The following is a 27,538-nucleotide window of genomic DNA, read 5'->3' on the forward strand; positions in this document are numbered from 1 at the left end:
ATCAGTTTTTGGACGTCTTGTTCACTTAAAATAAAGGTTTCATTTCTTAATAATGTTTTTAACTTTTTCTGAGTATTAGTTGTAGGGTCTCGATCTATTTCCGAAAAAGTGCTATTGCTGAAAAAAGGTTCTGTTTTTTTTATGTACTCCTCCTTATCTAAAACTACTATTGTGCCCCCCTTTTCAGCTTTGGTAATTACTATTTCCTCCTGTTTTATTTTATGTGATAAACTTGAAGTGGGTTTATTTCTGTTATGGGAAACTTTTATGCCTTTTACAAGGTACGGAATTTTCTTTTTTACCTCGTGTCTGACGTCACTTTGAACTTCGTTACGGAGCTTTTGTATAGCCGTTTCTACTTCTGCAATGGTAGTTATTAGCTCTTTTTCTTTGTTCTTACCTATCCAATTGAAATTAGGGCCTTGACTTAGGGTTTTCATTTCCTCCTCAGTGAGATTAACCTTAGAAATGTTCTTAACGGGAAAGGGTATTCTTCAAATTCAGTTTCTGAATTTGAAGAGTAAGCCTTGCCTTTTTCATTTTTTGTCTTGGCATTTTTTACCCTTAGAGTGGGATTCGTTTCAAAGATACACCCATGAAAAAATGGATATCATTTTAAACAAAAAACAAGAAACCCTTAATAATAAATTAATACCGTTAAAAAATGCCACCTCTATACTATGCGGACACTCACATGGGCAGGAGACCGAGTCACATGTAAGTGCCACCCATATACTATGCGGACACTCACATGCCCAGGAGACCGAGCCACATGTAAGTGCCACCCCTATACTATGTGGACACTCACATGGGCGGGAGACCGAGCCACATGTAAGTGCCACCCCTACACTATGTGGACACTTGTAATCTCTCCAAAGGGTAAGGTTACAATTAATAGGTTTAATGAAGAGAAAATGTTTGCTACCATTGTGCATTCACCAAACGTACTCTACACTAGGCATGTCAACATGTACGAAACTAAATTTGCAAGCACATAAATCACAAAAAATAAAACAAACAGGTTAACCAACATGACTGTTAAGAAAGGATAACCGGGAAGCGGCTGGGAACCATATCTAGGTGGTGGAAGGTATTGGTAATGCTGAAGAAGCGAAGTCAATGTAATCCTAAACTTTACTTAACAATTTAGATGCAATTTCATATATAAAGCAATAGCCAATATACCATTAAAATTTTGACGGCATTATTTCAACATCAGAGCAAACGCCTGAAAAGCCATACATCCAATTTTTGATCTGATTTTTGATATGCTCTATTGGTGGAAAAATATCTAATTCCCTTCATGGGAATTTAGTATTACCATTATTTCAACAACCATTACAATTTACAGTTTACCATGAGGGTAGCATTTAGTTATTAAATTTCTTTTACACCGGAACATCACACATGACGTTCCACTGTCGTGGTGTTACCTTTAAAAAACCAAAACAGTTAGAAATAAGTAAAAAGAAGGTAACGTCATACTAAAGTGAAGATGTACATCAAAGGAGAAAAACATTTACGTCTAATCATGGAGCAGAGCATCTTCAGTGGGTTGCCCCCTCAAAAACATTTCTGAGAAAGGGTACCCAACCCAAAGATGAATATTCCATGATAAAGCGGAATGAACGAGACAGTTCCGAGGAAAATATTACTTATAAAGATTATTTCGAAAGGCGTATAACATTTAATTTACAAAACAACAAATGGGAACTATCTCTTAACAAAGTGAGGTGACTTACCGAAACGGCTAAGTCATAATGATAACATTTGGAAGCAGAAGGAAACACGGGTACGCTCCAGCAAGATAAATTAAATGAAACACTACATCTGAAACTGAATACCTGAAAAGTTACAAAATAATCAAGTGCTTACCGGATGGCGGGGCCAAGAAGACCCGTACCTTGGAAGGTGACCGTTCCCTTCAGTGGTCAAACAGAAAAGACGCCCTCGCAGAGCAAGGCTCCAGCGACAATGCTTCTCTCCGGAAATTATGAAATCTTACTACGGCCAATGAGCGTACGATGTTTTCCTTCACCTACCAATCACATTTACTTTTATTTTCTCCAATAGGAGCGCAGAAAAAAATAGTGCTGACAAAGAACATTTAGGAAGCCTTGAGAAATTTCTAAACTGATGCAACTTTACGAAACCGGAAATATCCCACGCCGATGTGGCGCATGTGGTACAGTATGCACCAGAATTACCATGACAATCAAATAATATTAAAATCATATTAACTTCAAACAAATCAAACAATTCCAAAATTCACACACTGAGGAGAAACCAAAACAAACAAATGAATAAATACTTTACATACATAATTCATCGCCGTCTTCCGAGTCCAAATAATCAAATCCCAATAATCACAACAACACTCACATGAGCCACATGTAAGTGACACCCTTATACTATGTGGACACTCACATGAGCCACATGTAAGTGCCACCCCTATACTATGTGGACACTCACATGGGCGGGAGACTGAGCCACATGTAAGTGCCACCTTTATACTATGTGGACACTCACATGGGTGGGAGACCGAGCCACATGTAAGTGCCACCCCTATACTATGTGGACACTCACATGGGCGGGAGATGGAGTCACATGTAAGTGCCACCCATATACTATGTGGACACTCATATGAGCCACATGTAAGTGCCACCCATATACTATGTGGACACTCATATGAGCCACATGTAAGTGCCACCCATATAATATGAGGACACTCATATGAGCTACATGTAAGTGCCACCCCTATACTATGTGGACACTCACATGGGCGGGAGATGGAGTCACATGTAAGTGCCACCCATATACTATGTGGACACTCATATGAGCCACATGTAAGTGCCACCCATATACTATGTGGACACTCATATGAGCCACATGTAAGTGCCACCCATATACTATGTGGACACTCACATGAGCCACATGTAAGTGCCACCCCTATGCTATGTGGACACTCACCTGGGTGGGAGACCGAGCCACATGTAAGTGCCACCCGTATACTATGTGGACACTCACATGAGCCACATGTAAGTGGCACCCATATACTATGTGGACACTCATATGGGTGGGAGATGGAGTCACATGTAAGTGCCACCCATATACTATGTGGACACTCACCTGGGTGGGAGACCGAGTCACATGTAAGTGCCACCCCTATACTATGTGGACACTCACATGAGCCACATGTAAGTGGCACCCCTATACCATGTGGACACTCACCTGGGTGGGAGACCGAGCCACATGTAAGTGCCACCCGTATACTATGTGGACACTCACATGAGCCACATGTAAGTGGCACCCATATACTATGTGGACACTCATATGTGGACACTCACATGAGCCACATGTAAGTGCCACCCCTATACATTGTGGACACTCACCTGGGTGGGAGACCGAGTCACATGTAAGTGCCACCCCTATACTATGTGGACACTCACATGGGCGGGAGATGGAGTCACATGTAAGTGCCACCCATATACTATGTGGACACTCATATGAGCCACATGTAAGTGCCACCCATATACTATGTGGACACTCATATGAGCCACATGTAATTGCCACCCGTATACTATGTGGACACTCATATGAGCTACATGTAAGTGCCACCCATATACTATGTGGACACTCATATGAGCCACATGTAAGTGCCACCCATATACTATGTGGACACTCATATGAGCCACATGTAAGTGCCACCCATATACTATGTGGACACTCACATGAGCCACATGTAAGTGCCACCCATATACAATGTGGACACTCATATGAGCTACATGTAAGTGCCACCCATATACTATGTGGACACTCATATGAGCCACATGTAAGTGCCACCCCTATAATATGTGGACACTCACATGGGCGGGAGACCGAGCCACATGTAAGTGCCATCCCTACACTATGTGGACACTCACATGAACCACATGTAAGTGGCACCCGTATACTATGTGGACACTCACATGAGCCACATGTAAGTGCCACCCCTATACTATGTGGACACTCACATGAGCCACATGTAAGTGCCACCCCTATACTATGTGGACACTCACATGAGCCACATGTAAGTGCCACTCCTATACTATGTGGACACTCACATGGGCAGGAGACTGAGCCACATGTAAGTGCCACCCCTATACTATGTGCACACTCACATGAGCCACATGTAAGTGCCACCCCTATACTATGTGCACACTCACATGAGCCACATGTAAGTGCCACCCCTATACTATGTGGACACTCACATGAGCCACATGTAAGTGCCACCCCTATGCTATGTGGACACTCACATGAGCCACATATAAGTGCCACCCCTATACCATGTGGACACTCACCTGGGCGGGAGACCGAGTCACATGTAAGTGCCACCTCTATACTATATGGACACTCACAAGGACAGAAAAACGTGCCTAATATGAGCTCCACTCATGTAAGTCTAAATCTTAATCTTGTGACCCCTCACACAGGTGGTAACCAACCCACATGAGAGGTGCCACACCTATAGCTACTGGCCAGGCGTGTTGTTCCACCCTGGTGAGTTTTCTGGTCAATGACCGGGTCAGGGATGTAATGAATGAATCAGATATAGGGTATTAGTATGATGGGGTTGCCACTCCCAAAGTGATTAATGACTGATAGATGCTATGAAATGAGAATTGAGAGTGTTGCTGGAATGGAAGAAGACAGGGAAAACTGGATTACCCGGAGAAAAACCTGCCCGCCTCCACTTTGTCATGCACAAATCTCACATGGAGCAACCGGAATTTGAACCACGGCGGTATCCAGCGGTGAGAGGCCAACGCGCCGCCATCTGAGCCATGGAGGCTCTAACTTAAACTGAGTATTCTGTCATTTCCAATGTTACCTTTTAATTTTTGTATAATTTTTCCTTTAAAAATACATTTTTGGTATGGATACAAGTTGTGGGGAGTGAGTGGCTATTATTTTGTAAGGAAGTCTTGTGTGAGTTGCAGGGATGGTGGGGGACAGTTGCCAAGCCAAGGAAACTAACCATCTGTAATGTGGCTGGGAGTAGAATCCAGAGCGCTCGGAAGCTAGCAGCGAGCAATCATGGTAGTCTGTTAGTGTGCACCTCTAGGCTGGTCTCGTGACTAACTCAGTCTGCTAGAGTCTGCCACTATAAACCTGGTATCCCCTGCCTGTCATCAACGGCAGTTGAAAGGGTGACCAAGAGCTGAGTCTGGCATTGTGCCAGGCTCCTATACGACCCCTCTTGGTCAACGTTTGTTCGTTTCTGGCCGTCATAATATTAGATTTACTTGGGCTATGGAGTTATTTGTGGCCATTCCCTTCATTCTTCTAACTGTCAGACATCATTTACTGTTGCTGGTAACCACCACCGCATGACCTCTAAGCCACCTAGCGCTGATGATCACTCGTCCACGTTTGCCCCTTGTGAGGAGGATCCGGCCACAAACTGCTTCTCCTGATGACGGTGGGGAGTACACGGATTGGTAATGTGAGAACACAGGTAGAGAGAGAGAGAGGAAATCAATGGGGAAGAGACAAAGAAACAGGGAGAAAGTGAAAAACGCAAAGCGTTGACGTAGTCACGAGACCTCTATTGCGTTTTATGTGCAATCCAAACTTGCAACCACGCAGGAGTAAATGCATAGTAGAATACTTTGTTAAATTAAGACATATAAAGAGAACTAATTTGATATCTTTTCTTTAAAAAGTGTCTTAACACCAATCAGACAAAAGGACCAGTAAGCCGGGCTGAGTGGCTCAGACGGTTAAGGCGCTGGCCTTCTAACCTGAACTTGGCAGGTTCGATCCTGGCTCAGTCCGGTGGTATTTGAAGGGGCTCAAATACGACAGCCTTGTGTCGGTAGATTTACTGGCACGTAAAAGAACTCCTGCGGGACTAAATTCCAGCACCTCGGCGTCTCCGAAGACCGTAAAAGTAGTTAGTGGGACGTAAAACAAATAGCATTATTATTATTAAAGGACCAGTAAAAGAAAAGGAGAGCCAATTGGATAGATCGCTGGTAGTTTCAGACACTCACCATGCATATTTTATCCTGCCAGGCTGGTAAACCCCGCCAGACAAATTCGGGTAACATCGTCGAAGGGACGTCCACATCTGGAAATGGCGAGACAACAACGTTCTGGTCTGAGTACATCCTCCGCACACGTCCTCTGGTGGACAAACACCGCACCGCAAGTCGATGGAGAGCATACATGTCTCCTACAACAGAACACAGGACTTTAAGCACATTTTCTGAACAATCTGACTGCATGTTAGCATACTTGCTGAATAGGCATTCAGTAAAGAGGGAGATGGTGGTGGTTACTGTTTTAAAAGGAAGTACAACTGGGCAACCTTCCTCTATCAACGGTAATCAGAGGGAAAAAAATTGGAAGAGGTCAAACACTTCGATAAATCAAGGTATTTGCCAACCACGAAGGGCGTGAAAATGCAAGTACCGTCAGGGTAGGGAAAGAACAAGAGCTGACCAAGGGAGGTTGGTTAGGACATAAAAGTGAGGAGCCTGGCACAAGGAAGTGGGAACAACGCCAGACTCAGGTATGGGAACCGTGGTCACCAGCCCACACTCCAACTTCAGTCCCTGGTCCTTTGTCTAGTCGTCACCTCCTACAACAGGCAGGGGATACCATGGTCAGCAACCCATGCTCCAACTACAGTCCCTGGTCCTCTGTCTAGTAGTCGCCTCCTATGACAGGCAGGGGATACCATGGTCACCAGCCCACGCTCCAACTTCAGTTCCTGGTCCTCTGTCTAGTAGTCGCCTCCTACAACAGGCAGGGGATACTATGGTCACCAGCCCATGCTCCAACTTCAGTGTCCGGTCCTCTGTCTAGTAGTCACCTCCTACAACAGGCAGGTGATGCCATGGTCACCAGCCCATGCTCCAACTTCAGTCCCTGGTCCTCTGTCTAGTAGTTGCCTCCTACAACAAGCAGGGGATACCATGGTCAGCAACCCACACTCCAAGTTGAGTCCCGGTGCTCTGTCTAGTAGTCGCCTCCTACAACAGGCAGGGATACCGTGGTCAGCAACCCACGCTCCAACTTCAGTCCCTGGCCCTCTGTCTAGTAGTCGCCTCCTACGACAGGCAGGGGATACCGTGGATGTTATTCTACCACCTCCACCAACAGGGACAAGGTAAAGAGCATTTCATTATATTCTTCTTTTCTAATGTAGAATATGCCCCGTTCCACCAAACATCTCGTAATTCACACTCACAGGCAATAACCAGCAAGCACTGCAAGCACCCCATGTACAAATGATAAGACGTGGAAACAATGGAATACCATCTTCAGGGCTGCCAACAAGCTGACAGCAACAAAACCTAAACCTGCTCAGTAGAAAATTAGTCCTCATCATATGTTTTAAAGTATTCTACTATGTCTTTACTACTGTGTGATGACAAATACATTTAAAATTTATTTCAAATATGTACACAGAGCCATCTTCCCAGGTATGAGAGGGTGTTCAATTGTACATCATCGTGTTGAACACCTCACTTAATGGAAGCTGTAAAGGAAACCTTCATAATTACTGTTGATATTTATACGATTGAAAGAGTTACTACTCAAATGTATTCCATGCAACAGATAGACGCCATACTAAGACAGTGAGTATTGTATCATTCTGGTCAAATATCACAAATGTCATTCAGTATCTGTTTGTTTGTGGTCAAATTGATCTATCTCACCTTCTGTAACACTACATTTCAAACACTTCTTTTCACTTTCATACACACATCTGTATTCGGTATAAACAATTTCTTAATGTCTTCGTTACTTGTTTTACTACAGAAGGCTATGACTCAATGAAAACACAAGCTGCTGTACCTCTCGCATGTTATCGTTTAAACATCTATAGTTCTATATTTTACACGTCTTAGTGTTGTTGTCCTTCCTTCATTTTACTTATGAATTTTATGGCATCTATTCGTTTTATAGTGATTATCTGATAAAAGTTAGGGTACAGATTGTTCATTTGTCTGGTTACAGTCGCTATGTGTAGTGATTACCTGATAAAAGTTAAGTGTATATAGATTGTTTATTAGCCTGGTTACAGTCATTATGTGTAGTGATTGATAAAAGTTAGTGTATATAGATTTTTTATTTGTCTAGTTACAGTCGCTATGTGTAGTGATTATCTGATAAAAGTTAGAGTACAGATTGTTTATTTGTCTGGTTACAGTCGCTATGTGTAGTGATTGATAAAAGTTACTGTATATAGATTCTTTATTTGTCCGGTTACCTGATAAAAGTTAAGTGTATATAGATTGTTTATTAGCCTGGTTACAGTCATTATGTGTAGTGATTATCTGATAAAAGTTAGTGTATATAGATTCTTTATTTGTCCGGTTACCTGATAAAAGTTAAGTGTATATAGACTGTTTATTAACCTGGTTACAGTCATTATGTGTAGTGATTGATAAAAGTTAGTGTATATAGATTTTTTATTTGTCTAGTTACAGTCGCTATGTGTAGTGATTATCTGATAAAAGTTAGAGTACAGATTGTTTATTTGTCTGGTTACAGTCGCTATGTGTAGTGATTGATAAAAGTTACTGTATATAGATTCTTTATTTGTCCGGTTACCTGATAAAAGTTAAGTGTACATAGATTGTTTATTAGCCTGGTTACAGTCATTATGTGTAGTGATTATCTAATAAAAGTTAGTGTATATAGGCTAGATTCTTTATTTGTCTGGTTACAGTCACTATGTGTAGTGATTATCTGATAAAAGTTAGTGTATATAGATTGTTTATTTGTCTGGTTACTGTCACTATGTGCAGTGATTATCTGATAAAAGTTAGTGTATATATATTGTTTATTTGCCTCATTACGGTCATTATGTGTAGTTTCCTTACGTTCATAAATATTTTTTAACTTTTTAAATGTAAACTTATTTTACATTGGCATCTTAATTAAACCGCGATCATGCAGTCTTGGGTATAAGAATCCAGTAATCGAAATGCCAACATCTGAATGGTACACACTGTTTCATTTATTCCCCTAAGTTAGTACCCATTCAGTAATCTTGTTTACGTTGTTCATCGAGGAAGATTGACTGCCAGATTACTTGAAGTGTCAATAAATTATTGCAATAGTAATTAAAATATAGTACAAACTTGTATGTTATATAAATTAAGATTATGGTTATACTACTTAATCCCTAACAAGGCTGACAAGTATTTGCCTTATTGAGTATTGAGTATAAGGTAAATTATTACATGATTTACTCTATCACAGTAATCCTTTTAAATCAGGCACTCCAATGCTAAAAACTTTAAAGTAGAAGTGTTGGAGGATATGACGAATCTGTTGAAGACTTTGCCAATATCTTGAGCAAAAGTATAAACATCTTAAAAGAAATGAAACATCCAGCTACTAAATATTATGAAGCCAGGAGGAAAACACATCTCGATAACATAACAGAACTTTCAATGAAATATCTAATCCAGAACGTGCGACAAAAAAGGCCCATGTAAAACTTAAAGCTAGGTACAATTATGAGGTCACTCAATATCTATTTTAAAACCAACGAAGTAAGGTAATATGTCATGTTCTGGACGGCAAATATATAGGTGTCCAACTGAAAGTAAAGAGATACATGAACATTTCATGAAAACATTTTCTGTGGAAAATTCTAATGTAAGGAGTGAATATAGTCTTAAACTGAGTGAAACGGATTGAGTACCACCATCTCTAAGCAAGGAATAGCTTTGGCAACAACGCAGCAGGATGTACCCATGTTCTTGTTAGAGATGTACCGGGAGGTACACCTCAACACTGCGCATTCAAAATAAGTGCCTTAATGAACTCCTCTATCGGTCAATGGTGAAATTGATGCCACATAAAGTTGAAACTTTAATCAGAAGATGTCACTACTAAAATATTGAGGAATTGTGTTATCGTGAAGTTTTCTAAACTGATTGAATTTCTCCTTGATTTGCTTGCTATAGGCCTATATCAAGAATTAAAATTGAAATAATTGATAAGGAGATTCCACCTATTCAATACCAAAGAATAAGAACTGTAGTGAATTATATTCTCATTTAATAATAATTAGAAATGGTACTGGTTTCGACCCTAGTCCAGGTCATCATCAGCCGATTAAGAAATGGAAAACAATGCATAGGATCAGTAGAAGAGGCAATATGAAAAGGAAATGAACGGGGGTAGACACTGTAAAACATAGAAGTAAAATACAAGTCATTCAAAAGAAAAACAGTGTGCGCAATTCTCTTAGCGGCAGCAAGGCACACGCAGCGCTAGGCAAAGTCCCACAATTATTACGAATAGCGGAGAACTGTTCAAAGCCAGTTATTTAAACACTGTCAGGTATAAAGTCACATAACAATCAAACACATACGAAGTTGACGTCAACTGTTCTAAGAATTCTATGGGAGCACAATTACTTACTCAATTATATTGAATTGTATTATATTTATCTATATACTTACATTCCCGCAACCAAGGAAAATAACTGGATCGTCAAGCTATTCTCCATTTTACTTTGGCGTTTGAAACCACAGTGCCTGATATTGAATGTGTCGCGCTGATCACCGGGAGCTGGCAAGTTGCTTCAATGAATCTGCTCATCTTCAACTCCTACACGAATATGGACCTTCGTATGTGTTCGATTGTTATGTGACTTTATATCTGACAGTGTTTAAATAACTGGCTTTGAACAGTTCTCCGCTATTCGTAATAATTGTGGGACTTTGCCTAGCGCTGCGTGTGCCTTGCTGCCGCTAAGAGAATTGCGCACACTGTTTTTCTTTTGAATGACTTGTATTTTACTTCTTCTAAGTTTTGCAGTGTCTACCCCCGTTCATTTCCTTTTCATATTGCCTCTTCTACTGATCCTATGCATTGTTTTCCATTTTTTAATCGGCTGATGATGACCTGGACTAGGGTCGAAACCGGTACAATTTCTAATTATTATTAAATGAGAATGTAATTCATTACATTTCTTATTCTTTGGTATTGAATAGGTGGAATCTCCTTATCAATTATTTCAATTTTAATTGTGATATTCTTCAATACGGAACAATGACATTTAAAACTTTAAATCTATATCAAGAAGTTTGGACATTTTTCCACAGATGTCACTACCAAAAAGCTCTGATCATGCACTCTGGTGCAAGGTGGAAGAACTTATAACTTAAAGAAGTTTCATATTCCTAGGTTTTCCATAACTGAATGTATGTTCATTTATTTTTGGATTGGCAACACTTCCTTTTCTTTCCGCCAGTTTTGAATCTAGCCAATCAAAAATTTCTGTAATTAATTTTCAACTTGTCACAGGCTTCTTGTTCGATTTTGAGTGTGACTTTTGAACTTAACCAATAAAATTGAGAGGGTGTGTACGGATTAGCCCAGAATCCTATTAAACCTTCCCTGAGGGTAAATAAACTGCGGCTTTTCATGTTTCCTTGTCAGTTGATCACCGTATTTATAAGTGGGTGCCTCTTTCTTCGGCAGCCAGAACATTTAAAGATAAACATTTCATGATGTTCCGTATTGAACTGTATCACAATTAAATTGAAATAACAAATAACGTAGTTCAACCTATTCAATACAAGTAAATAAGAAATGTGTTGTTACATTCCTATTTAATTATAAGCGGGAGCGGTACAGGTTTCCACCCTAATCTGGGTCATCATCAGCTGAATAAAATGCAAAAACAATGCATAGGTAAATAAGAAATTAAAGAATGAGACTTTAACAAAAACAATTGAAGAAGCAATATAAGATAATGGGGATAAGCACTGCGTGATTTCAAATCATAAAATGTAGAAGAAGTAGAAGGTCAGTCACTTAAGGTGCAATCTTCTGAATAGTAGCACAACACACGCAATGTTCGGCACTGTCTCAAAATGTTTACGAGAAGTGGAGGACAGTTAAGTGAGCCAGCCTGCATATAAGGTTCAATCAATATTGATCTGCATTTAGGGCAGTCGCCCAGGTGGCAGATTCCCTATTGGTTGCTTTCCTAGCCTTTTCCTAAATGATTTCAAAGAAATTGGAAATTTATTGAACGTTTCCCTTGGTAAGTTTATCCAATCCCTAACTCCCCTTCCTATAAATGAATATTTGCCCCAGTTTGTCCTCTTGAATTCCAACTTTATCTTCATATTGTGATCTTTCCTACTTTTATAAACGCCACTCAAACTTATTCGTCTACTAATATCATTCCACACCATCTCTCCGCTGACAGCTCGGAACATACCACTTAGTCGAGCAGCTCTTCCCCTTTCTCTCAATTCTTCCCAACCCAAACTTTGCAACATTTTTGTAACGCTACTCTTTTGTCGGAAATCACCCAGAACAAATCGAGCTGCTTTTCTTTGGATTTTTTCCAGTTCTTGAATCAGGTAATCCTGGTGAGGGTCCCATACACTGGAACCATACTCCAGTTGGGGTCTTACCAGAGACTTATATGCCCTCTCCTTTACATCCTCACTACAACCCCTAAACACCCTCATAACCATGTGCAGAGATCTGTACCCTTTATTTACAATCCCACTTATGTAATTACCCCAATGAAGATCTTTCCTTATATTAACACCTAGATACTTACAATGATCCCCAAAAGGAACTTTCACCCCATCAATGCAGTAATTAAAACTGAGAGGACTTTTCCTATTTGTGAAACTCACAACCTGACTTTTAACCCCGTTTATCAACATACCCTTGCCTGCTGTCCATCTCACAACATTTTCGAGGTCACATTGCAGTTGCTCACAATCTTGTAACTTGTTTATCACTCTATAGAGAATAACATCATCCGCCAAAAGCCTTACCTCCGATTCCACTCCTTTACTCATATCATTTATATATATAAGAAAACATAAAGGTGTGATAATACTGCCTTGAGGAATTCCCCTCTTAATTATTACAGGGTCACCTACTCTAATTCTCTGAGATCTATTTTCTAGAAATATAGCAACCCATTCAGTCACTCTTTTGTCTAGTCCAATTGCACTCATTTTTGCCAGTAGTCTCCCATGATCCACCCTATCAAATGCTTTAGACAGGTCAATCGCGATACAGTCCATTTGACCTCCAGAATCCAAGATATCTACTATATCTTGCTGAAATCCTACAGTTGAGCTTCAGTGGAATAACCTTTCCTAAAACCGAATTGCCTTCTCTCGAACCAGTTATTAATTTCACAAACATGTCTAATATAATCAGAAAGAATGCCTTCCCAAGCTTACATACAATGCATGTCAAACTTACTGGCCTGTAATTTTCAGCTTTATGTCTATCACCCTTTCCTTTATACACAGGGGCTACAATAGCAACTCTCCATTCTTTGGTATAGCTCCTCCGACCAAACAATAATCAAATAAGTACTTCAGATATGGTACTATATCCCAACCCATTGTCTTTAGTATATCTCCAGAAATCTGATCAATTCCAGCCACTTTCCTAGTTTTCAACTTTTGTATCTTATTGTAAATGTCATTTTTATCATATGTAAATAATATTACTTCTTTGGCCTTAGTCTCCTCCTCTATCTCGACATTATCCTTGTAACCAACAATCTTTACATACTGCTGACTGAATACTTCTGCCTTTTGAAGATCCTCATAAACACACTCCCCTTGTTCATTAATTATTCCTGGAATGTCCTTCTTGGAACCTGTTTCTGCCTTAAAATACCTATACATACTCTTCCATTTTTCACTAAAATTTGTATGACTGCCAATTATGCTTGCCATCATGTTATCCTTAGCTGCCTTCTTTGCTAGCTTCAATTTTCTAGTAAGTTCCTTCAATTTCTCCTTACTTCCACAGCCATTTCTAACTCGTCCAGTCTGCACCTCCTTCTTAGTCTCTTTATTTCTCTATTATAATAATGTAGGTCTTTACCATTCCTTACCACCCTTAAAGGTACAAACCTGTTTTTGCATTCCTCAACAATTTCTTTAAACCCATCCCAGAGTCTATTTACATTTTTATTTTCCATTTACTATCAGGCATGAAGTCACAATACAGTTTAGTAAATATGAAGGCCCAGAATGCACCTTAAGTGACTGACCTCCTACTTCTTCTAGATTTTACGATTTGAAATCGCGCATTGCCTATCTCCATTATCTTATATTGCTTTTTCCACTGTTTTTGTTAAGGTCTCGTTCTTTAATTTCTTATTTACCTATGCATTGTTTTTGCATTTTATTCGGCTCATGATGACCCAGATTAGGGTCGAAACCAGTACCGCTTCCGCTTATAATTAAATAGGAATGTAACAACATATTCCTTATTTACTTGTATTGAATAGGTTGAACTACGTTATTTATTATTTCAATTTAATTGTGAGCCAGAACATGTACAAGGTAATGGCCACATAAATTCTCTTTTCTGTAGCTACCTCTGCAGTTTTTCTGAGGGGAAGATCCGAATCTTTAATTATGTAACAATACTTTTCTAATGTGTAACTTTTCTTTCGGCTATTGCAGAAACTTCATAAAATCTTTAACTGTAAATCGGGGATAGAGAGTGAGTTACTCTCTCGAGCTCCCCTTCATCTTGGTTTGAGGTGACTACGTTTTCGTAACTGTAATGTGTTAAAGTAATTTCCATGTGACCCACCTCAGTAGTTTGGGAATAGCCCCTGTTTCATCGGCCGAGAGCCCTGTAGGATTTTAATTTTTTCATTATCTTGGAGTGCAGTGTACACCTCCATTCAGTTTGTGTTTGAGCCGTTTATTTAACCTGTTCTTTTTCGCAAAGGCCCTGTAGGTTGGGTACTAGATACCCCTGTATAAAATTATTTTCAATTTGTAAGTTGTGCCTTGAGAGGTCAGAGATTGTAAGTTTTTGATGTTGCCTTGAGTAGGCTAGAAGAAACTGAGAGCCAGTTAGCTCTTTTTCAAAGTTTTAGTAATAGTAAAGAGTGCCTCTAGAAGGCTAGATATTGTATTTAGGGAGCAAGTGCCCTTGAACTAGGGGATTTCTGCCCTTAACTAAATAATACCACTTTCAATTGTAAATTTGTAACCTAGGGGCTTGTAGCCCGGAATTGTCAAGGACTGAAGCTTGAATTTTCCAATTGTCATTGTACCTGATGTTTCATTGATATGTTCATTCAGTGAAAAATTGTTGAGTTTGAAATTCTAAAGAAATATAACCTTTGTTAAAGTTTTAATTCAATTCTTGGTGTTGTAGTTAGACCCATTCACCCCGGCACTTTCTTTAACCTCTTTCTGCTCCACGGGTATCCCCGCACAAGAGTCATTAGGGATGGTACCGCCTGCTAAATAATTATTACAAACTATCCACTATCTACTAACATGCTAACAACATGGGAGAAGGCTCGAACGATTTTGTTATACAAAAATGATGACGCTAGCAACCTTTCCAATTGGAGGCCCATAACAATTTGCTTGGTTATTAGGAGGGTTATTGAAAGAGTTCTTGATGGACAGATATGATCTCTTGTAAGTTTTAACCAGCATCAAAGGGAATTTAGTAATCAGCCAGGAACTCTAATCAATACATCTATATTACGAGGAATCCTGCAGCCATCTAAAAAGTTGATGTTAGAGTAGTATTCCAAGATATATCGAAGTTTTGATAATAGAGGCCACAAACATCTCAGAATGACAATAACTGATGAACCTATTCGTTTTATAGTGGCCGACTTAATAACAAACTTACAAATAGATAACACTACTTTAGTAGAGATGTAGAAAGAGGAAACCAAACCGACCTCTCTACGAAGAGGAGTCTGGCAAGGTTCTCCATTGTCACCATCTATGCACAGACTACATTTACGATAAACTTTAGGAAGATAGCGTATGTTTGCAGTATGGTAAATCACACTCACCACATTCACTATTTCTCACAGTTATAATAATGTTATTGGCTTTATGTCCCACTACCTACTTTCACGGTTTTTGGAGACGCCGAGGTGTCGGAGTTTTTTATGTTCCAGTAATGCTACCAACACGAGGCTGACGTATTTGAGCATCTTCAAATACCACTGGACTGAGCAAGGATTGAACCTGCCAAGCTGGGGTCAGAAGGCTAGCGCCTCAACCGTCTGAGCCACTCAGCCTGGCTCCTCTCACAGTTATAGGCTTTGCTGATGACACTCTCATTACAGAGAGGAAAAAAGAGGCAGCACGTGAACTGAACAGGATGTCAATACAACTATTTCAGGAAACTGGCCTGTGTATAAATGTTAGGAAGTCCAAGAGCATATGTACTGGGAAGGGAAAAGTTAAGGAGAACAATTAGATGATCGAAGAAAATACTGTAATCCATTGCTTAAAACAAGGAGAAGAAGTCCAATATCTTGGCGTGCCTTTCAGAAATACCGTTACTTTTAACTCAAATCTTGTCATAAATAACCTTCACAATAAAATAAAGTCATTGGTATCCTCACCAATGCTTAAATCTGATCATAAATTTACAGTCCTTAATACATCTCAAACTAATACCAATATAAATGGTCCATTATTGGACATTGGATATTACCATTTATATTGGCATTATAAATGTACTCATTCAGGACAAATATTTCAGGTTCCCTATGGGAATCAACATCTATAACATCTCAAACTGCCGAGAAAAATACAATATGCAGGAGTTTTGAGAGGTATTCTGACAAAATTATTAAAAGTGCCTTGAAAGAAATACTCTAGTTACCAACAGACCATGCATTGTACACAGGAAAGAAGAATAAAGGCCTTGGACTATTTAAAGCCAAAAGGGAAGTCGGCATACAGCACATAAATGCCTGCAAGACCCTCATTAGAATTGCAAAAGATTATGTACTTGCAACTAGGGACTCCGTGGCCGGAGACTATGGATTGCTATGGAATCCTACTCACATGTTAAATCAAAACCAATCTTCCTTATACAAGTAAAATACGCAGTGAAGTCTGTGAAGGAGGATTTGTTAACCTTTACATTGCTGCGCTCGCAATATTGCAAGCGCGGAGAGTGACTGCTGCTCTGCTGTGCCCGTAATATTGTGAGCGTGACATTCTTCTGACTTTATCAATGCAATACTCCCAATGTTGTCATAAGAAGTCATTCAAGCTCCGTGAGTGGATACACGCATCTCTCTGCAGTAGATAGGTGCTTACAAAATGACAATCTGTTGATTCATTCATGAGTTATTGAGATAAATACGACACTCTGCTTTACGAGCTGCTGTGCGGTATGCCCGGCGTGCAAGCTAGCAGTGAGGCCCGCATCAGAGATGAGTAAGCTACAGTATGTCGACTGCCAGTAAAGCGCGCGATCTTACCAAATCCGAGGTTGTACGAGTGCTATCCACATTAGAATCAGAAGATGAATATTCCGATTTTAGTGATTTTGAGAATAACGATGATAGTGATGACACCAATTATAATGAAAGTACAGAAGTTGTCCGACCAGCCGGGGACAAACCGCTTAGACTGACAGAGAGACATTTTCCATCCCCTGTACAACCCACCCCGAAGAAGAGATTTCCTGCCAGGTACTGCCATGTATGTTCAAACACCACGCTTGATGAGAAAAAGAGGAAAGAACGTAGATATATGTGTGAAAAATGTGACGTTGGACTCTGTGTACACCCCTGCTTCGGAAACTACCAAACCCTAGTGAGGTACTGAAGGAGATGAACTTGTTTCGTGCGAATGAACACTTCCAAAGAAGACATGCGATTTGAAAAAAATGTAGGCTACTCACAGTTTTGGAATTACCAGTTTTGTACAACCCTTGATTAACTGGTCTGGACCATTTTTTATTTTGATATCAAATCAAGATGTATAGGAATTTTTAATGGATTCTCAGGGTTTTGTCTTGACTAATATTTTACCGTAAAATTTAGATAAATTTTTACTCATTTTAGACACCCCTGAATTTATTGTCTTCAGTTTAGTTATATATCGGTGCTTGGAAGTGGACAGCTAGGACCACCTGTAGCCACTGAGCTTTTTACTGTTATTTTTAATTATCAGTTCAATTTTTGTTCAATTGTTGGCCTTTTATGTTGGACAACCTTGAATTTCCTGTGCAACATATAGCTAATTTTGTGTTAGAAAAATCAGTTTAGGACCTTCCATATTTAGTATAAAAATATATGACAAGCAGGCAAGAACCCTCTGGTTTTCCCCATCTTATTTCCGACTTTTATGTATTGAAGTTAATTATTAAAAATAATTCAGCACAGGGCTTTTATCTCAGCAGTGAAAAGGTTAAATGGTGTAAATTACCTGAAAAGGGACTAGGAGTAGAGTTCTATACATCTAGTTCTTATAAGTGCAAGGCAATGAAAATGACAACTAATGTTTCTTCATTTAGAAGTATCCCCGGGAGATCTCTGTTGCATATCTGTCTTGGGAAAGTGCCCTTATTAACAAACGCTGACCATCATAAACTAAGATCATTCATTGCCGAAGAGCTTCTCCCTTAGAGTAGAGTATAGAGTATACGAGTAGAGGACAGGAAAAGAAAAGTGGAACAAGCACATGGGAGGGAGAAAAGGGAGGAAGAAGTAGGTTTGCAGTCATCAGGAAAGATAGGGCTGACCAGGAGGGGAGAATATGATGTTGGTAGGCTTGAGGCTCGAGTCGTGGGGAATTACATTGTTATACATGTGGGGAAAGTGTGTGGAGGAAAGGGAACCAGAGCAGAGTGTTATCCAGGAATTACGCTAAGGCAGATGTTGAGGAAAGTAGAAGAGAAGGAGGAGGGAAAGGAGAAGGTGGTAGTGTTTCACGTTGGTACCAACAACGTACGGCAAGCAGGTATAAGTACCAACATTGTTGGAGATGTGTGGGATCTGGTAAATGCAGCACGGGTGCAGTTTAAGGAAGCGGAGATTGTTATCAGTGGAATACTGTGTAGGAGGGATACTGACTGGAAGGTGATTGGGGATTTATATGAGACTATGGAGTGGGTATGTGGGAAACTGGGAGTGAGATTTCTAGATCTTAATGGGTGGGTAGGAGATAGGGATTTGCTCTCAGATGGCCTTCACTTAAATCACAGTGTTATGTGTAAGTTAGGAAATTTGTTTAGAAGGGTTATAGGGAGGTATGTTCAGGGAAACGGGGTGGTCTAGGGAGAGGTGATAAGGGTACAGTGATCTGGAAGTCAAGTAGGTATGATATAAATATGTTAGTGTTGAACTGTAGAGGTATTCTAAAGAAAGGAATAGCTTTCAGTTATTTAATAGATATATACTTATCAGATATTGTAATAGGAGTTGAATCATGGCTAAGAAATGATTTAATGGATGCTGAGATTTTCTCACAGAACTGGAGTGTTTTACAAGTTATTATTCTCATGATTTTTCCGTACTGAAGGTTATTATACAAGAATAACAAAGGTATTTTTATTGGTCCACCTATTCAATACTATCCACTGTTAAGTGGTTATATTTATAAACAGCTATAGAGCTTTACGGTACATGTTTTGCCCTTTCTAGAGGGCATCTTCAGCCTTTAGTCAGTGTTAAAATGTTAAACTTAATTATTAAATAAAAATAAAAACTGGATAATTATCTTTCTAAAGCTAAAACTAGTATACAAAGTCATTAAAATGTGGACAACACTAAATTAAAACTGTGATAGCATAATAGATTAACGACTATCTCAACGTCAGTCTAAAACTAGGTATAGTCACATTGGATGTAGAGAATACTTGATAGTTGAATGGAACGTCATTTCTATGTAAATCTAGATTATCTACAGTTCTCCTTTCTGATATTCTCAGCAGTAATTCCAGCTAATGTCTTATTTTATAACTGACTCTAATGACAAACTTTGCATACTCACTCGTTATATTATTTATGACACACTAACTACATATTTCATAACTCTCTCAAAATTTATATTCTTGTACAAATGCAACCTTTTCTTCAGTTTGAACACACAAACTTTAACTTTGGGGAAGACCTTTTGTGACTATCTTGGAATTACACATTCGAGAATATACAAGTTTCACACGTTCTAGAAAGTGATAGTTGTTGCAATCCTTCCTGTTCCCATGCTTATAGATAGGTGCAAATACTGCTTTTGTCCAATCCGAAGGTACCTTACCAACACTCCATGCTAATCTTACTACTCTATGAAGCCATTTCATCCCTGCCTTCCTAATATACTTCACCAATTCAGGTCTAATTTCATTTATTCCTGCTGCTTTATGACAATGGAGCTAATTTACCATCCTTTCCACTTCCTCAAGCATAATTTCATCACCATCATTTTCCTCCTCCCCACGGTTTCCTTTTACGTTGCTAAGATGTCCAAAATATTCCCTCCACCTCTCTAGTGATTCCCTGGGATCTATTATGCTTTCACATGAATTGCCCAAAACACTGTTCATTTCCTCCCTCCCTCCCCTTCCTAAGATTCTTTATTACTGTCCAGAAATGTTTCCCTGCTGCTTGACCTAGCCTTTCCAGGTTATTACCAAACACTTCTTTTTGGATTCAACAACTATTTGTTTCGCTCTGTTTCTTTCATCTACGTACTAATCCCTGTCTGCCTCGGCCCTTGTTTGGAGCCATTTCTGATAAGCCTTCTTTTTATGTTTACAAGCTGCTCTTACCTCATCATTCCACCAAGATGTTTGCTTTTTCCCACCTAGGCAATCCCTTGCTGTTTCTACTACAGCATCCCTGTATGCCATCCATTCTCTTTCTATATCCTGAACCTGCTTACTGTCTACTATTTGAAATTTCTCACTAATCAGATCTATGTACTTCTGTCTACTTTCCTCGCTCTGGAGATTTTCTACCCTTATTCGTTTGCAGACAGATTTCACTTTGTCTGTCCTAGGCTTAGGGATACTTAGTTCACTACATATCACATAGTGGTCTGTATCAACAAAAAATCCTCAGAGAACTTGTACATTCCTAACAGACTTCCTGAAATTCGAAGTCGGTTAAGATATAGCCTATTATGGATCTGGTACCCTTTACTCTCCCATGTGTAGCGGTGAACAGCCTGATATAATTTGCATACAAATTTGTATCTTTTATTTTTTTATTCCACCTTTTCAATACAATTGATTTTGTGGTGTTAGAAGTTCACTTTGCTACAACACTACATTAAAAGGGACATGTTTCGCTTATGCCTTATGCTTGAAGAATGTATTCGTAACTTTTAAACCCATACTAGCACAGAATTCCAGCAAATGCTTCTCATTCCCATTAGCTTCCATATCTTCCCCACATTTACAAATCACCCTTTCATATCCTTCAGTTCTGTTTCCAACTCTCGCATTGAAATCCCTGCAGTTGACCCTGACAACGATGTCACTCAATGCTTCATAAGACTTGTCTACTTCTTCCTCATCTGCACCATCACATGGTGCATACACTGAGACAATTCTCGTCCTAATTCCTCCAACTGACAAATCTACCCACATCATTCGCTCATTTACGTGCCTAACAGAAACTATGCTGCATGCAATGATATTCCTGATAACAGCCCTACCCTATACTCTGCTCTTCCCTTTCTAACACCGTCAAGTACACTTTATTTTCTCCTATATCTTCCTCATTATCTCCTCTTACACAATATATCACTTACTCCTAGCACATCCAGATGCATCCTCTTTGCTGACTCAGCCAATTCTACTTTCTTTCTTCCATAAGCCCCATTAATATTGATAGCTCCCCATCGAATTCCATTTCATTCACCAAGTTATTTCCAAGGAGTCCCTCACCTGTCAAATGAGAGTGGAACTCCATTACTCCCATAGGTCCGTGGCTTGCTTAAAATTTTCTAAGCTTGGTAAATTCGTGAAGTAGGATGCTACCCTACTTGCACATAGTCCAAGTGAGGATCTCTCCTCTAACTGGTTGGGGACCACCGGTGGATTGTATAGCCCTAGCCGATTGAGCACAAAGAGGGGCATGACTCAGGATATGTCCAAGATGCCCACTCCCATTCCCTAGCAACTGGTATCCCGACTCTCAGGAACAGTTACTAGGCCACTCAGCCGTTGCCCATGGTTCAGAAACTAGGACGTGACTACAGTAACCAACACCATAAACCATAAAATTGTTGGTTACAAGGATAATGTCCAGATACAGGAGGTGACTAATACCAAAGAAGTATTAAAATTAACATATGATAACAATGACATTTACAATAAGATACAACAACTGAAAACTAAAAAAGCAGTTGGAATTGATGAGATTTCTGGGGATATACTTAAGACAATGGGTTGGGATATATTACCATATCTGTAATACTTACTTGTTTATTTTTTGCATGAAGGAGCTATACCAAATGAATGGAGAGTTGCTATAGTAGCCCCTATGTATAAAGGAAAGGGTGATAGACATAAAGCTGAAAATTACAGGCCAGTAAGTTTGACATGCATTGCATGTAAGCTTTAGGAAAGCATTCTTTCTGATTATATTAGACATGTTTGTGAAATTAATAACTGGTTTGATAGAAGGCAGTTTGAGTTTAGGAAAGGTTATTCCACTGAAGCTCTACTTGTAGGATTCCAGCAAGGTATAGCAGATATCTTGGATTCAGAACGTCAAATGGACTGTCTCGCGATTGACCTATCTAAGGCATTTGATAGGGTAGATCATGGGAGACTACTGCAAAATATGAGGGCTACTGGACTAGACAAAAGAGTGACTGAATGGGTAGCTATATTTCTAGAAAACAGATTCAGAGAATTAGAGTAGGTGAAGCATTATCTGACCCTGTAATAATTAAGAGGGGAATTCCTCAAGGCAGTATTATTGGACCTTTATATATATATATAAGAAAACATAAACTGGCAGTTACCCATGGCTCTGCTCACGTGGATTTCGTAATTTGATAAAAATAACCGTTGCTTGGTACTGTACTAAGACATTACCTGAAAATCCCTAAAGTACAAAATCTCACCCAAAAACTGAGTTTCATTTACCCCAGAAACTCTTTATAAACCACATTTGTGGTGTTACCTTTTGGGGCTAAGATGACCATGCGACCCACCCAAAAACTGAGTTTCATTTACCCCAGAAACTCTTTGTAAACCACATTTGTGGTGTTACCTTTTGGGGCTAAGATGACCATGCGACATAGAACTGTACACGTGAGACACAGCGTTCTCAAAAGTTGGAAAAAAAACATGTTTCTTTATTTTTAATGGAGACCCCTAATACTTATTTCGCCGTCTGTAACATCTTCAATTTTTGAGATATAAGTATACCCATGAAGAGTATTCCACCCCTTTATCAGTCCTTCCCCCACCCTCACCCCCACCTAAGTGGATTTTCTGAAAACAAAAAAAATTACATGTTTCTTTATTTTGAAAGCAGATTCCAAATACCTAATTTTTATGTCTGTAAAATCATCAGTTTTGGAGATAATAGTACCTGCATAAAAAATAATTCAACTTTCTCCACTACTTTTCAACCCCATTAAGTGCCTTAACCGAAAACAAAAATACATGTTCCTGTATTTTTGAAGGACTTTCCAAATACTAAAATGTTATATTTTTGACATATACTTTAGATATAATTGTACTCATTTTAAAAACTAACCTGCTTCTTCAGTTCTTTTCAGCCCCTTAGATAGATATTCCGAAAACAAAAAAATGCATGTTTCTTTATTTTTAATGGAGATTCCAAATACCCGTTTTCATATCTGTAACATCTTCAGTTTTTGAGATATAAGTATACCCATGAAGAGAATTCAACCCCTTTATCAATCTTTCCCCCACCCTCACCCCCACCAAAATGGATTTTCTGAAAACAAAACAAAAAAAATCCATGTTTCCTATATTTTTCAAGCAGGTTCCAAATAGCCAATTTTACATCTTCAGTTTTTGAGATAGTAGTGTCCCCATATAAAGAATTTAACTCTTCTTTCAACCCTGCCCCTATTAAGTTGATTTCCTCCCCCCATAAAATGCATTTTCCTTTATTTTTTAAGGGAGATTCCAAATACCAATTTTTACATCTTCAATTTTTGAGATATAGATATACTCTTTTAAATAATTCACCCCCCATTTCACTCCCTTAGTGATGGTATATCCAAAAATCCTTCCTTAGTGAGCACCTACACTCTGATATTAATGTGTCCCCAAAATTTCATTTCTTTATGTCCAGTAGGTTTGGCTTGGTGATGATGAATCCGTCAGTCAGTCAGTTAGGACATGTTATTTTATATATATAGATGATATGAGTAAAGAATTGGAATCAGAGATAAGGCTTTTTGCAGATGATATTATTCTGTACAGAGTAGTAAATAAGTTACAAGATTGTGAGCAGCTGCAAAATGACCTCGATGATGTTGTGAGATGGACAGTAGGCAACGGTATGGTGATAAACGGGGTTAAAAGTCAGGTTGTGAGTTTCATAAAACAGAAAATTCCTCTCAGTTTTAATTACTGCATTGATGGGGTGACAGTTCCTCATGGGGATCATTGTAAGTACCTGGGTGTCAATATAAGGAAAGATCTTCATTGGGGTAATCACATAAATGAGATTGTAAACAAAGGGTACAGGTCTCGTATGAGCCTGCAGGCTCGTTGGAATTAATTGAAATAAATAAATGAAAATGAATCTCTACAAATGGTTATGAGGGTCTTTAAGGCTTGTAGTAAGGATTTAAAGGAGAGGGCATATAAGTCTCTGTCAAGACTCCAACTATAGTATGATTCCAATGTATGGGACCCTCACCAGGATTACTTGATTCAAGAACTGGAAAAAATCCAGAGAAAAGCAGCTTGATTTGTTCTGGGTGATTTCTGACAAAAGAGTAGCGTTACGAAAATGTTGCAAAGTTTTGGGCTGGGAAGACTTGGGAGAAAGGAGATGAGGTGCTCGAATAAATGGTATGTTCTGAACTGTGAGTGGAGAGATGGTGTGCAATGGCATTAGTAGACGGATGAATAAGTTTGAGTGGTGCTTTTGAAAGTAGGAAAGATCACAATATGGAGATAAAGTTGGAATTTAAGAGAACAAATTGAGGCAAATATTTGTTTATAGGAAGAAGAGTTAGGGATTGGAATAATTTACCAAAGGAGATGTTCAATAAATTTCCAAATTCTTTGCAATCAGTTAAGAAAATGGTAGGAAAATAACAGATAGGGAATCTGCCACCTGGGTGACTGCCCTAAATGCAGATCAATTTTGACTGATTTTGATTTGATTTCATACCATTTACGAAGAGGTTCACAGTGTATCAGAAAGCAGGAGCACCATAAGAATTGATATGATAGCCTTTAGACATGACAGCAAGAAAGGTTATAATCGATCCCACAGCCAGCCTGAGGAGGTTAACACCTACACACCTACAATCAAATTTTACAGGGGAATTTACCATTTAGAAGAGATGGAAGTATTCGGTTTAATGGCAGGGGATGTGGCACTATAAGTAGGATTTTTTAAATGTGTTTCTGGAGCAGAAACAGCTTACAGAAGTCCAGAATCAATATTCTGGTAATCACCACTTTACGAAGATCTTTATCAATTTTAGAATCACATATGTATTCAGAGAAGTTCTCTTTAATGTGCTAAATGTATTGTACCTTAACTTTTTAAATTTCCAAATGTTTAACACTGTAGACTGTTTTTAATTATTAAAATTTAATTTTGTTATTTTTTTTGTGTAGTTAAACTTTGTGGCAATCCAGAATGTCTGGAAAGTCGTTGAGTTTCTCAATAAATATATATACCGTACTGTATTTATCTACTTCTGAATCTAACTTATGCATCTTCTGACAAATATAGATATTACTGTATCCAAATGAAAAATACACACACATATACAACAATCCATCTCAAGATATTGAAATCAAAGGAGTACCACACTTAAGTAAATATTGGTGAATGAAGCAGCTATGTTTATAGAACATACATAACTTGAAACTTAGTTATTTACAAGGTAAGTTCTGCACACTCTCAGATAACAAGTCAGAGCATCCTCAACTTATTATATGCCAAATCACACACAATTTTGTTATGTTATTGTGAGCCACTTCATAGAAAATCACTAGGTGTTAACAGAACAGCTATCAGAAAGTAAACAAATAGGCCACCTACTGTGACTGTGTCTTCTCAAGGTCTCAGTGAGATGAATGTCAAAAGGCAGTGATGCTATATTATACTACCACATAAAAAATATATATTATTAAGATAATGTGAATGAAGCACAGCAGATACCTGCCAGGAAGACAAGTGATTGTCAATGACTATGCAGGAAGTCACTGGAGGAAAGTCCAATGCTCCATCAAACTTGGAATGCCAGGCTGGCAAGCTTCAAGGTTGTCAAGATAAAGTGGTGTGTACATCAGAAACAGCAAACACTCACACAGCCTTGCAACATGAGGTTGTCTCTCACACAGAGAGCAAGCTACACAGGAGTGTGTACAACAGAAACAGCAAACACTCACACAGCCTTGCAACATGAGGTTGTCTCACAGAAATAGCAAGCAATCAGTCACAGCCTTTCAACATGAGGATACTCACTACACAGTTATCATGTGACAGAGAATAATAATAATAATAATAATAATAATAATAATAATAATAATAATAATAATAATAATAATAATAATAATAATAATAATAATAATAATAATAATAATAATAATAATAATAATTTCTGCAGAAAAATCAACATTTTTAACAAATATTTGGGATGCACCAAAATTTCTGAAAACCGATATTGGCCAAATAGAGAAGGTAAAAAATTTGAAATATCTAGGGGAAATAATCCAAGAAAATGGTTTAGAAAAATCTGCAATAGAGGAGAGGGTACATAAAATGGAGAGAGCTTGTGGTGTCACCAAAGATATCTACAATAAAAGATGCCTATCCAAAAATGCAAAAATAAGGCATTACAACACAGTAGTGAAGCCAGAATGCCTATATGCAAGCGAATGTCTGGCATTAAACTATAATTTAGATAAACTAGAAATAATAGAAAGGCGAATCATGAGGAAAATATTAGGCCCACAAAACACAGCAGAAGGTTGGAAATTACGAAGTAATGCTGAAATATATCAAAAAATAGAAAATATATCAGATGTAATGAGCAAAAAGGAGACTTATGTTTTTTGGACATTTATATTGAATGCAAGATAGTAGATTAACCAATAAGATTTTCAGATATTTGTGGGGTAAGAAATCAATGACAAGCTGGGTCAATGAAGTAAGAAAGGATTTAGAAAAAAGCAATATAACAACAGAAGAAATAAATAATAGAGAAGGCTTTTGGGAAAAAGTATTGAAAATAGAAGGATTCCAAGGTAGGAAAGTAAAAAAGACTGGTTCAAAGTGGTCTGAAGACAGAAAGAAGAAACATAGTGAACAGATGAAAGCGTACTGGAAGAAAAGGAAAGAACAAAGAAGAAGGAATTGAAATTGGAACGTGGTCCTCTGGTGGCCCATTCAAAATAATAATAATAATAATAATAATAATAATAATAATAATAATAATAATAATAATAATAATAATAATATTAATAATAATAATAATAATAATAATAATAATAATAATAATAATAATAATTGTTACGGAGTTATCCGTGGTAGTTAGAGGTGAAA

The 27,538-nt window shown here is 38.5% G+C and overlaps 1 protein-coding gene across 7 annotated transcripts in view; it reads right to left on the bottom strand.

Moving 5' to 3' along the window:
- LOC136883343 (uncharacterized) overlaps window positions 1-26,288 on the bottom strand; it is a 169,713-nt gene extending 143,425 nt beyond the window's left edge. For 2 of the 7 annotated variants that reach the window (XR_010861241.2, XM_068229693.1), the window contains exon 1: window positions 6,036-6,451. Coding sequence is in view for 5 of the 7 variants with exons in the window: in XM_068229693.1 (XP_068085794.1) it covers window positions 6,036-6,269 (234 nt within the window). In the remaining 2 variants the exon portion in view is untranslated. The other 5 variants (XM_067155588.2, XM_067155587.2, XM_067155589.2 and 2 more) reach the window with 5 other exon arrangements.
- Window positions 26,289-27,538: the final 1,250 nt, after the last annotated feature.

This window comes from Anabrus simplex, chromosome 11, assembly GCF_040414725.1.
Source record: "Anabrus simplex isolate iqAnaSimp1 chromosome 11, ASM4041472v1, whole genome shotgun sequence".
Lineage (NCBI taxonomy): Eukaryota > Metazoa > Arthropoda > Insecta > Orthoptera > Tettigoniidae > Anabrus > Anabrus simplex.